At 44.6% G+C, this 12,930-nt stretch overlaps 1 protein-coding gene across 1 annotated transcript; it reads left to right on the top strand.

The window, feature by feature from the left end:
- Positions 1-495: 495 nt before the first annotated feature.
- On the top strand, positions 496-5,235 carry LOC123442715 (protein NCA1). The gene is made up of 8 exons (XM_045118835.1): positions 496-753; positions 1,073-1,429; positions 1,523-1,751; positions 1,852-1,997; positions 2,957-3,044; positions 3,121-3,267; positions 4,572-4,721; positions 4,801-5,235. The coding sequence occupies exons 2-8, from the start codon at positions 1,107-1,109 to the stop codon at positions 4,846-4,848; spliced, it is 1,131 nt and encodes a 376-aa protein (XP_044974770.1). The 5' UTR covers positions 496-753; positions 1,073-1,106; the 3' UTR covers positions 4,849-5,235.
- Positions 5,236-12,930: the final 7,695 nt, after the last annotated feature.

Genomic DNA, 12,930 nt, shown 5'->3' with positions numbered 1-12,930 from the left:
TTTCGGGGAAGCAAAACCGTGCCTCTACAGAAAAACAGAAAATACGTATTTTTCATTTCGAGGCACGGGCGTGCCTCTCGTGAAAACAAAACCTTGTCTTTCGCGAAAGCAAAACCGTGCCTCTTGCAAAAAAACAAAAAACCAGTTTTTTTCCCTTTTCAAGAGGCATTGCCTCTCGCAAATGCAAAACCGTGCCTTTAAAAAACAAAAAACATGTTTTTTCTTAAAAAAACAGAAAACATGGATTTTTTCGGGGAAAAAAATTCTGCCCAAAAGTTACGAAAGACCGGTGGAAAATCAAAACACCAAAAAAACCGTAAAAAACCATTCTAAAAAACCAAAAACACGCCCATTTTTTTTAAAAAAACAAAATACAAAGAAAACGTCCAGAACGCGATACATGAAGATGATTGAAAACACGCTAAGTGGCGACGCGCGAGGGTGGAAGGCTGCGTTCGCTAGTTGCTGAACGGCGTGAGGCCGAAGCCCATGTGATTATTCATTCGGTCCCAGGTCGGTGGACCCCAGCCCACCCACCACCCACCAGTCATCCATCGCCTCTCCCCCTCTCCTCTTGCTGGTGTCGTGTCGGAGGGAAAAGAGAGCTCTGCACCTGCACCTGCACCCACATCCGCCATTCGATTTCCTTTGCTCCTATCCATCCGCCACAAGACACCACAAGCCCCGCCGCCTCCGTCGCCGTCGTCGCCGCCCGATCCAACCGCCCGCCGGCCCGCCAGCCCCCACGCACCGGTAAGCGCCGCCAGCCCCCCTCCCCCTCGATCCCATCCCCTTCCTTGGATCGATTGCCTCCGTAAGCACCTCGCCCTGCCCCGCTCGAATCAACCGGAGATCCCCGACCCCCCCTGTCGATCAGGGCGGGCGAGCACGAGCCCCGCGAGCTAGGACCAAGTAGGCGCCCGATGATCCCCCCTCGCTCACCCCGCGGCTGGTTCCCCGCGAGGCCGCGAGCCTCGACCGGACCGCATCCGCCCACCCGATTCGGCGCGTCGTTTTCCGTTGCCAATCGTAGCTGAAATGCCTCGCCTCCATGTGTATGTGTGCCGTGCAGGGTCAGGGAACCCGCCTGCAAAGAGGTCATCGCCATGAGCTCGCTCTGCCCGTTCGCAAAGGCCACCACCGGCGGCGTGTGCCCCATGAAATCCGACAAGAAGCCCGACAAGAGCGGCGGCGCTGCTGCGTGCCCCGTGACGGGCAAGACTCGTGGCGGCGAGGACAAGGAGACCGGCGCCGACCGCGCCGCCGCCGGAGAAGAGGGCGCAGAAGGGGACCCTCGCCTGGTGCCTGCAAAGTGCCCCTTCGGCTACGACTCCAACACCTTCAAGCTCGGGCCCCTCAGCTGCATGGTCTGCCAGGCCCTGCTCCACGACGCCAGCAAATGCAAGCCGTGCGCGCATAAGTTCTGCAAGTGCGTGCGTCTCTCATGGGTTTTGCATCTGGGCCAGACATTTTCTCCTTGATTGTGTGTGTCCTGACTGGAATGGATGATGAAACTTTGCAGGGCGTGCATATCGCGCTTTAAGGACTGCCCGTTGTGTGGTGCTGACATAGAGGGGTTCGAGCCGGATGCCGAGCTCCAGGCCCTCGTCGATCGCTTCATTGACGGCCATGCCCGAATCAAGAGATCGCTTGCTGGAGGGGATGGCCAAGCTGCGGATGGCAAGAGCAAAGTGATATATGAGGATGTCTCCATGGAGAGAGGCGCTTTCCTAGTGCAACAAGCCATGAGGGTGAGTAGTCGAATCAATTCCAATATTTTGCTAGTATCTATGTACTAATTTATCGATGACCTTGGTTTTATAGTGATGCCTCTAACTTGTTCATCTCCAGGCTTTCCGCGCACAGAACATTGAAAGTGCAAAGTCGAGGCTCAGTATGTGTGCAGAAGACATCAGGGAGGAGTTGAAATCTTCAGAAGATAACCTAGACCTATGTTCTCAGCTTGGGGCAGTGTTGGGAATGCTTGGGGATTGCTGGTATGACCTTTTTCTCTTGACTACATCCCCTTCCTAGTGTTTTCACTATGGCAACCTAAGAAATAAACTGCCGGGAGAAAACTGGGATTAGGTAAAAAAAATCTGTGCCACTAGAAATTCTATTAAATGGCTGTTTGTTGTGGTGTGCCCTAGATCTCCTGAAAATTAAGAAAATATAGGTTCAGTTCTTTGTGTCTGCTCTGCATAACCCATTCTAGTTTAAGTCAACAAATCTGCAAGAATTCCCTGTGGATATTCTTGCTTGATATTTAGCTGTATATTCCAATCTGGTTTCTTGCTTGTGTCTAAACCTCTTTATTAGTATGAGGCCCACTTGTTTGCTTCAGTCAGTACTTTACACAATGAATCTCGGTTATTCATTAAAAACCCTCTTTCCATTATAGTATGGTTTCAACTGTTAGGCGTGGTTTATTGAACCGGATCTGTTACATTGAACAGACAGATGAATGGCAGTGTAGTTTGCCTTACATGGTATTATTTGACAATCTTACAACTGTTGGGTATAGGTCACTGATCTAGCAACTTCTCATTCTGAAAACAGCCCTTAGTTTCTTATCCATGTATCCTAGTACCTGCATGTTCTGAGCCTTGTAATGTGAAATGTGGAAATCTCGTCATAGCTAAGTTCATTTCTCTTAATTGGAGCATTGGACAATGCTGTACTCATATGCATGTTTACTTTGGAATGACACATCACATATCAGTAATTTTGCAAATGCTTAATATCACTAGTGAAAATGTTGCTGTTATTAATGCGCAATATTTTTTTTTTTTGCATCGGATTCCACTAACCAATATTATGTCGTACTTCCTTCATTATACTCATTAGACATTATAACAGTGAGACACAGTGACCTTATTTGCTTATTTAGTTGATAAGCAAACTCATTGCTTACTGGTTTCTGCCTGCTCCTCATCACGGGACTCTGTTTTTTCAGTCGGACCTTGGGAGATGCGCCCTCAGCGATTAAATACTACGAAGAAAGTGCTGAGCTTCTGTCGAAATTGCCCAAAAAGGATCTTGAGGTTGTATTCTAGTTTAGTGTCATACAGTCTTAACAGTAAAAATCTTTGTCAATTGAGCTTTTGGTTTCTTCTACAGTTGGTCCATACGCTCTCAGTTTCGCTTAACAAAGTTGGAGACCTTCGCTACTATGATGGGGACCTACAATCCGCAAGAAGTTATTATGCCCGTTCATTAGATGTTCGCAGAAATTCAGTGAAGGAACACTCAGCTGTGGCCTCCCAGGTGATTGCAGTGCTCACATGCCGTCATGTAATTCATTAAAAATCATGATTAAGCATCAACACAAACAACATAGATAGTTTTCTTCAATAAGAAATGTCCTTGCGTGTCCTTTTTTGTCCAGTTTGTTTTGGCCACTGCAGGACTTTGTTTTTTTTAGAGTGGACGTTGTCACTTTTGCATTTATAAATAACTACCATACACAAAATTTAGTTATAAAGAACTACCATACACAAAACCTGCAGACTATCTTCTCATATGCTGCACAGCTCTGGTACTCATGGGGGATGCATGCAATAAAAACACAATAGAAGCTACGACAAATGGTAGCTGGGTTGGCTTCCTCAAAGAAACAGTCTTGTATGATTTCTTACGATTACAATGGAAGCAAGTGCTATACTATACTAGAGCTATAGGAAGTTAAGTGCTGCAACTTTCGTTGTGTTGTTTATCATAATAAGGCCCTGTTCAGAATCACTCCACTCCACAACTCCGCTCCCGGAGCAGCCGGAGCTGTAGTTGAAAATCAGAGAGCAGCCGTTTCCTCGCTCCGCAGATCCTAGGATTTATTGGAGTTGGTGGATTGCTGAACAGGGTCTAACTACTCCCTCCGATCCATATTAATTGTTGTTGATTTTAGTACAAGATAGATCATTTTTTGCGAAGGCATAATAACTTGGAAACTGCCACCTGTTATCTGAAGTCACTTTTGTGATTCTTTATGGTCCACGCATATAGATAAAGGGTTCTTTTATATGTTATGAAAATATACGATAATGGATGTGAAGGGAAAGGAAAGAAATCAGACTAACAGGCTTGGGAAGTGGGCAGAATAAAACGTTATCTGCCTCTGATGCAAGCTCCTGTTTTGATTGCATAGTGGTGAACACGTTTAATTTTCTTAAGGCTTTGTTCTTGAATCTATGACTTAAACACATCACTTCATTCTAAATGGACGAATAATGTGCTTCAATACAAAATGTTGGTCAACTTTGTCCTTGGTAAGCTTTGTAGGATCCTAAGGTGTCTTATTCTTTAGTGGACAAACTGCAATGTGAAAATGTCAATTTTGGATTGCCTTGTTTGCTTGATTTAATACTTATACAGAATGGATATCTTTGTGATTGATTGGAATGCTCTTTTTTAAAAGTAGTATGGTTTGAACAAGTAGGATTTATTTATTTACCAATTTTTATTTCATTTCACTTGGAAGTTATTACATCGAATAGATAGACTATGTTGCGAGGTGTTGTTTGCTTTAGCCACTATTACCTGACAATCTGACTGCTTTCTGGAATCGGGTGCAGGTCATTGATCTAGCAACTTCTCTAGCCAAAGTTGCGGATGTTGACAGAAACCTCGGTAACGAAGATGCGGCTGTCGAGGGCTTTGAGGAAGCCATCAAGTGCCTGGAGAAGTTGAAGCTAGAATCTGAGCAGGCTGGCCTAGAACAAAGGGTAGCTACAATTTGCCCCTTCATCTTTGATTCCTGCAGAGTGTTGTTCTTGTCTCACTTCCGGCCTCAACTTTTTTCAGCGGCGCTCGGTTCTCGATTTCCTGCAGAAGCAATTGCATGAAAAGTAACATGGATGGGCCCAGCGTGCACTATCCATAACGAGGTTCAGCCGCATCGTTGTTGTGTTGCAATATGGAAGTTGTCGTGGTGCATAAGGGAGGAGGGAGGTGCTCCAGAAATGGTGTCTTGTGTGTAATTCCAACCACTTGAATTCTGCCGCGGCACAAACGCGAACAAAGGCCGTGTTGTACGTATCCTAGGAGAGTTATCTTCACTGCCGCCAACATATGCTCAGGCTCTAGCTGCCCTGCGGTCTTCTCTCTCAAACCCGAAACAACATGGGTGAAGGCGAAACTTGTCTGAAGCTCCTTGTTGTTGCGCTTGGAATGCAAACAATCCCGTTGTATATAACAATAACACACAAAACTGCTAGAATCTTGACCATTTCGCTTTAATTTTCTGTCAAGCTGTTTGTATAATATTCGCTCCATGAAATGCTTATTTTGTCTCAACTTTGTACTTACTAAGTTGAGATGAGGCCTTATTTTTGGGACGGAGGGAATATTATTATGGTCATAATCAGGAATCTCCAAAATAAAGGCAGCAAGAAGGAAAATGCTCAGGTGTTGATTTCGTATCTTGTGACGAACGGGTCTTTAATTGACAAGACGCCAGCTAGCCAGGTCTTGCCTGACAAAGATGCATGGGTACTCGTGGAGAATAAAACTGAAAAGTACTTCCTCCGTTCACCTTTTAGACATTGCACTACGAATTACATATTATAGATTCATTCATTTTACTTTGTATGTAGTCTTCTAGTGAAATATCTAAAAAGTCTTATATTTTAAAATGAAGGGGAATACTATGTATTTAAATAATTAGAGAGAACTATATATTTTTTTTTCAACTATAATTATTTAGATACAGAGGGAGTATGCATGGGCAATCATGGAGAATAACAAGTACGGAACGTGCTATGGTCTGGCCATTTTGTTTGAGATTTTTGCAAGTTTCTTTTTTCATAATATTAGCACTAGCATTCTTTTGGGTTTCATCTTCATAAAAATGGTTGAGTTTTAATGTTGGCTCGTCAAGCCTATCACAACCCTCCTTTATTCGGGTTTGAGATCGGCTATGTTGAGACGACATAGACGGAATTCTATACAGCGGTTCGACCCGTAATGTTCTATGTCTCTGAGTGTTGGTCGACTAAAAGGTGACATGTGCAACAGTTAGGTGTGCTGGAGATGCGTATGTTGAGATGGATGTGTAGTCATACAAAGAAGGACTGGAATCGGAATGATGATATACGAGATAGAGTTGGGGTAGCGCCGATTAAAAAGAAGTTTGTCCAACATCGTTTGAGATGTTTGGGCATATTCAACACAGACCTTTAGAAACCCTAGTGCATAGCAAACGACTAAAGCGTGCTGATAATGTCAAAAGAGGCCGGGTAGGCCAAACTTAACATGTGAAGAGTCCGTAAAAAGAGATCTGAAGGATTGAAGCATCATGAAAGAACTAGTCATGGACAAGGATGCGTGGAAACTTGCTATTCATGTGCCAGAATTATGAGTTGGTCGCGAGATTTTATGTGTTTCATCTCTAGCCTACCCTAACTTGTTTGGGACTAAAGGCTTTGTTGTTGTTATTGTTGTATTAGCACTAGCATTATTATCTTCATAATCAAGAAGAGAATCTCCAATCTAAACTAAACTCAACAATAAGGCCAACTCCAACGCAGTCCCGCAAATGGTCCAACCACGTCTGTTTTGACACAAACAGACAGACGAGCCGGCCTAACGCGCACCCCCATTCTTAAAATATGTCTGTTTTTTGGTCCGGCTCGACCCATTCCACGAGCAAAGTTGAGCCAGCTTTGGGGTTGCGTGAACAACGGACAAACGGGCACGGGACCTCTCCGTGTCCGCCTCGGGCCTGCGTGTCGGCCGTCCAATTACCTCCCACCGACCCTAGTGGATGCACACGGGTGGTTGGGCCTACAAGTCAGCCACCCAGATGGCCCCGACACGTCCTTTTTCATGGCGAAGTCGTGGACTTTCACTGCCCCGTCCCCATCCACTTCCCCACCATCTCGCTCCCTTCATCACAGACACGAAAACCCTAGCCTAGCGTCGCCGCCCACCTCACTTCCCGTCGTCCATGGGGTTCTGGAAGTGGCACCCCGACAAGAAGACCAAGCACGACCAAGAGGCTGGCTCATCATCCGCCTCGTCTGGTAGCGCGGTCAGCCACTCGACCTGTCCGACATCCTTCTCTATCTCTTCACCAGCAACCGCGCCACGCTTTCGACCCTACGTCAAGGTCAAGGTGTGTCACTGGTACTGGGAGACCCGCACCCCGTTGTCGTGGCCAGATGCCCACCTCCCCAATGGGTGGCATCTGAGCCTGGATCGGATGTCCATTCACCCTGTGCCAGAGACAGGCCATGCCCGCCTCCAGGAGATCTCCCATCATTGCATCAGGACTCCGCGTGAAGTCCTCGCTGACCGCAGGTACGCCGTGGACTCGTCACTATGGGACACATGGCTCCAGGACGAGCACGACATGCGTCGGCAAACCTTTTTTGTGTGGATCATGGTCGTAGCCCGTCCCGTGTGTCCTAGAGTGTGCAGCCTGAGCCTCGTGCACACGCATCGAGCCCGCCAAGAGTGCGCGTGGGTCCATGGCCTGACGCTTAGGCCGTCTCCCTCCCCATCGTCGCCACCCCCACAAACTCCGACTACTAGGAAATACCTTATAGATCTTAGCAGTAGCGAGGGGTAAATGGGCCGCACTGCTGCTAATTAGTAACAGCGAGGGGTATAAACCCGCTCTATTACTAAGTTGATAGTAGTAGCGAGGGGTATAGTAGTAGCCAGGGGTTTATACCCCTCGCTACTTAGTAGTAGCACGGATTTATACCCGTCACTAGGGGTATAAGCCCGTGCTACTACTAAGTTGATAGTAGTAGCTAGGGGTTTATACCCCTCGTTACTACTAAGTACAAGGTAGGTTAATAACCTTGAAGTCTCCATATCCTCCCCCGAATCCCTCCTCTCTCCATAGGCTCTCCCATGGTGCTCCTGCCCAAGCACACCTCCTCCTCCATGTCGCCCAAAGAGGCCACCGCCTCGTGTCGCTCGCATTCAGGAGCTCGCCGGTATCCCCCTGCACTTCCATGCCACCATGACGGAGCACCTCACGGCCGACGACCAGCCACGATGCTCCCTCCATCTCCTTCCTCTCTTCCTCGTTTATTTTTTCCCTCTTACCCTCTGGTTTTACTCACCCCCATGTCCATGCGTGCACAATTCGTCGACATGGATGACCAGGAGCTCTCGCCTTGGCCGCGAAGAGGATCGCCACACTGTCGTCTTGCTCACTAGTAGAAAAAGGGCCTTTAGCCCCGGTTCGTTTGGGCTATTAGTCCCGGTTCAGGAACCGGGAGTAATCATCCGGGACTAATGCTAGCCCCGGTTCGGTCCCGAGCCGGGGCTAATGGCCCTGCACGTGGCGGGGCTGGGAGCGAGGGGGAGGGAGTACCTTTAGTCCCGGTTCTAGTTACGAACCTGGACTAAAGGATCCGTTTGTTTATTTTGTTTGTTTGACCCGAAAATGTAGACTTTTTTATTTTTTTTTCAATTTTTTTTGAATATTTTTTGATTTGTTTTTATGTTTTATTCCATTTTTCAAATCTTTGAATTATTTGACAATTTAATCTCTAATCACCCTCCTCACTGCTCTAGCGTGGATCACTCATTTCGAATCGTCTAATTTCCCGGCCGATCATCCATCCTCTCACTCCTTCAGCCCGAGCACGCTTAACTTTCTGGTTCTATCGCCCCTAGTTGCCTAGTCTGCACTTGTTGTTTTCCTGACAATAGTAAGCTATCAATCCTAAACAACGTGGATCTTGATGCCATGTCACATGATTTAATTTTTTGAAATTACAAACAATTATTAAGATAAACTTAGTAAGTAACAATAATAGTGAATTTCAATGAAAACAACCTAATGTTTTTAAATAAAATTATTTTTCTTATTTTTTTTGGAAAAAACTTCTTTTTGAAATAATTTTTTTTCCATTTGGAAGTTTGGGCATGTGAGAGAACTTCACCGGGCAAGCCCGGGTGAAATCGAGTCCCAATTTTTTCTAGTTTTTTTTATATATTAAACTTTTTTTTGGACGTCGTATGCAAAAGTTATGGCTGTTCACATTTTTTTTTCCTTTTTTGCAAAAACGGTCAAAATTCATATCTCAAAATTTCTATACCGACTAGACACTAAAACCTAACAACATCTCAAAGAATTTTATTTTTTGAAAATTTTATCATTTTTGTTTATTTTCTATAAAACTAAAAAAGACGGTCCACGTGGGGGGGGGGGGGTAGAGTTAGAAAATTTCAGAATCCCCCTTTAGCCAAGAGTCCAATCATACCCGTTGACTACATCTGCTATCACCGTCCCTGCCAGAGTCCTCGTCTAAGGTTAACCAAGCCAGAGTTAACCCTTTCTAACTTTATTTGCTATTTTTCATGCATTTAATGATTTTTTTGAGCTAAATGCTCCTGCAATTGAAAAGCACTATAATGAACTCTGGAAATGTTGAAACTTGGCATGGTATCATCAGTTCATCCACATAGTTTGTGCTAAAAAATTGAGAGGGTTACGGCTAAAACTGGATACAGTTCGTGTACAAACTGGTCCATCTCCTTCGAAGTATCAGAGTTACGAACGAAAACTCATCTCTTGCAAAGGGATTTCATTCTTTTGAACTTACTTGAACTCCATACTTTTTGTGTGTTCAAAATGCCCCATTCAAAGGCACATCATAAATTTTCAACATTTTCAGACTCCATTTGGTATTTTTCATGCATTTACTTATTTTTTTGAGCTAATTGACCCTGAAATTCAAAAGCAATACAAATGAACTCTAAAAATGTTCAAAGTTGGCAAGGTAGCATCATTTCACCCACATGGCATGTGCTAAAAAGTTGAGAGAGTTACGACAAAAACTAGATGCACTTGGTGTACAAAACGGACAATCTCTTTCGAAGTATCAGGGTTTCGAACGAGAACTCATCTCTTACAAAGGGATTTCGTTTTTTTGAACTCCATACTTTTTGTGTGTTCAATATGCATCATTCAAAGCCACCTCATAAATTTTGAACCCTTTCTCACCTCATTTTCTATTTTCCTATGCATTTAATGATTTTTTTGAGCTAAATGACCCTGAAATTGAAAAACGCTACAAATGAACTCTGAAAAGGCTGAAACTTGTTATGGTATCATCATTTCACCCAGATGACATGTGCTACAAAGTTGAGTGTGTTACGACAAAAACTGGATGCACTTCGTGTACAAACTGGATCATCTCCTTCGAAGTATCAAGGTTTCAGACAAAAACCCATCTGCTACAAAGGCATTTTTTAAAAATTAATTGAACTCTAGACTTTTTGTGCATTCAATATGCACCATACTACAACATGTTAAAATCTACAGAAAGAACTAACTAAAAATAATAATAAACAATAATTAAATGACTAAAACAACTATATAAGCAAAACAATATTGTTTTAATTAAAATACAAATTTAAATTATTCTAAAAATAACCAAATAAATTTTACTGTGACAACAATCTAACACATGACTGGGAGCAAAAAGAATTAAATTTAAAACTATTTGTAAACTCAAGTTATTCAAAAACTGGGTTTGAAGCAAATTTAAACAAATTCAAATTTAAACCATTCAAATTTGAAAACTAATGGCACAAACAGAAACTAGACAAAATTTTGAATGTAATGCAAAAAGGATCAATCGAAAACATCAAATATCCTAAAAGATATAAACAATTTAAAACAGAAACTACAAACAAAAATTTAAAAAACAGAAAAAAATAATCTGAACACCTTTAGTCCCGGTTCGTGTCACGAACCGGGACTAAAGCCTCCAAACCCTTTAGTCCGGGTTCGAGACACGAACCGGGACTAATGCCCGACCGGCGCCTTTGCCGCTCTGGATCTGGTACCTAAAGCCTCCAAACCCTTTAGTCCCGGTTCGTAAAGGAACCGGAACTAATGTGTTTTTCGAGCTGGGACGAAAGCCCTTATTTCTACTAGTGGCTCTACCCTGGATCTGGTACCTCTCCAACAACCGTTGCCGAATCTGGTCTACCGCTACCCGTTCGCGCCTCCGCTGAGCGCTATCATCACTATATCGAACCATTCACACCATAGACAACACGCACAAGATCGAGATTTTTTTTGGTTTTTGAAATTAATAGTAGCAACGCGGGTAACGGACACACGCTACATATAGTTAGCAGTAGCGGATGGCGCCTTCCCTATTACTACAAGTTAGCTGCAGCGCCCTAGTAGTAGCGCTGGCACCCGCGCTACTACAAGGCTTTTCCCTACTAGTGTCCTGCCATGACGCCAATGAGGAGGAGCGGCTCCTGCAGGCCGTCATGGAGGACTCCGAGAGGGAGTACATGCGCCAGGAGGAGGAGGAATGGAAGGGCCTATAGGAGATGTTGGAGCTGTCGGCCTCGGGGACGTGTGCGTCCCGAAGCTGGATGTCAAGCAAGAGGTGAAGGAGGAGCCCACAGAGGAGCGTGCATGGGTTCCGTGGTCACCATCCCCAACACTGCCGCCTGCACAACACACGCCTGACCCAATCTGAGGCCACCGCCGCACCTTTGGTCGCTCTCACCCTACATCGACCTGACGAGCGACGATGATGGCGCTTGAGGACGGCGACTGCAACGACATCGACGTCGACGACTAGGGCTTCTGCCGTGCACGGGCAGGCCACATTATCTTTTTATTTTAATTAAAACTAAGTACAATGGTTGGGCCGTGAGGACGGTGGACTTTTAAATAAGTTGTTTTATGTTTTTAGCTATTATGTAATGCCTTGTTTTAGTTTTTACATGCATTTTTTATATTCTTTTTATCTATGTCCACCACGAATAAGTTGAAGTTGGGGCCGTGCGTTGGGCGCCTTGACACTAGGCTAGCCGGTCCCGGACATGAGCGTTTGTTTTTTCACCTCAAACAGACTGAATCCAAATTAAACGGACGTTTATTTAAGGTCATGTATTGGAGTTGCCTAAACGGTTGGTCGTATCGCCTCACAAACGGGTCTTTGCTTGACAAAGAAGATTGGGTGGGCACTCGTGTAGATTAAAAAGCAGGTCTGTCACACGTTCTTGAAATGGTTAATCTTCTTTTCAGACTTCTGACCTGCAGCAGCAGCAGCAGGCTGCACTATTCATGCGTATATATGCATGTGTGTTGACTCCACGTATGCACCAGTAGTTCTCGTGTTGCTCTGACCGAACTAACGCTTCTCCATAATCAAGTGCTTAATTAGCGTCGTACAACATAAAACTGAAGAACAGTCGCTCCCTTTGTGTTTGAGGAGAGTGGATTCGATTGGATTGGATAGACCGATTGGATTGGATAGTCAAAAGTAGAAAAAGGTAGCAATATATTCATGCACCGAACAGTAGTCACTTTGGAAAAACTCCTGCTTGGCTGGCCGGTTTTACTTCTTTCTTTCTGATTGGCAGCGGGGTATGTAACATGTGTTGTTGTTGTTGTTGTTGTAAACCGTCAACGGTAATCATCCTTTGGACACGATTGGTTTTCAGTTTTCACGCGGAAAGAAGAGAGTCATCTTAATCATATGGATATGATTGGCTGAGCGAGTCACGAGAAGAACAAAATGCATATGTTTATTGGCAGGCTGCAGGTAGTGATCAAGACTAAGAGAGGCTGCCAGCAGTCAAGACTAGACGATGACACAGAATCCAAGCTCACTAGCTAACTCGATCGTCTGCTTTGGAATTTCCACTCCAAGAAAGCGGGAGGAAAGCACCAGATGTGGCATGTACCATGTACGCGTCTGACTAGTTAATTTACTTTTGTGCATCCATCATGTGCGTGCCCTCTTTCTTTTCGCGAATTAGAGCTCAGAAAAATAATAGCCATCCGGATGTCTTGTACTCCCTCCATTCAAAACTTAGGCCTCCTTTGATTCACAGAATTTGCATAGGTTTTTTTACAGGACTTGCATCATTTAGAATTTCTCCTCTACATGTTGTTTGATTCGCAGGATTGCATTTCTCAGGGACCAATCCTAT

The sequence above is a fragment of the Hordeum vulgare genome, chromosome 3H (assembly GCF_904849725.1).
Source record: "Hordeum vulgare subsp. vulgare chromosome 3H, MorexV3_pseudomolecules_assembly, whole genome shotgun sequence".
NCBI lineage: Eukaryota > Viridiplantae > Streptophyta > Magnoliopsida > Poales > Poaceae > Hordeum > Hordeum vulgare.
This window is presented reverse-complemented; position numbering and strand designations above follow the sequence as displayed.

Excerpts from the sequence above, each read along its gene's own strand:
- LOC123442715 (XM_045118835.1), top strand. The coding sequence starts at position 1,107 with ATGAGCTCGCTCTGCCCGTTCGCAAAGGCCACCACCGGCGGCGTGTGC. Across the intron at positions 1,430-1,522 it reads TGCGCGCATAAGTTCTGCAA|GGCGTGCATATCGCGCTTTA; the intron begins GTGCGTGCGTCT and ends GAAACTTTGCAG. Across the intron at positions 3,268-4,571 it reads ACTCAGCTGTGGCCTCCCAG|GTCATTGATCTAGCAACTTC; the intron begins GTGATTGCAGTG and ends AATCGGGTGCAG.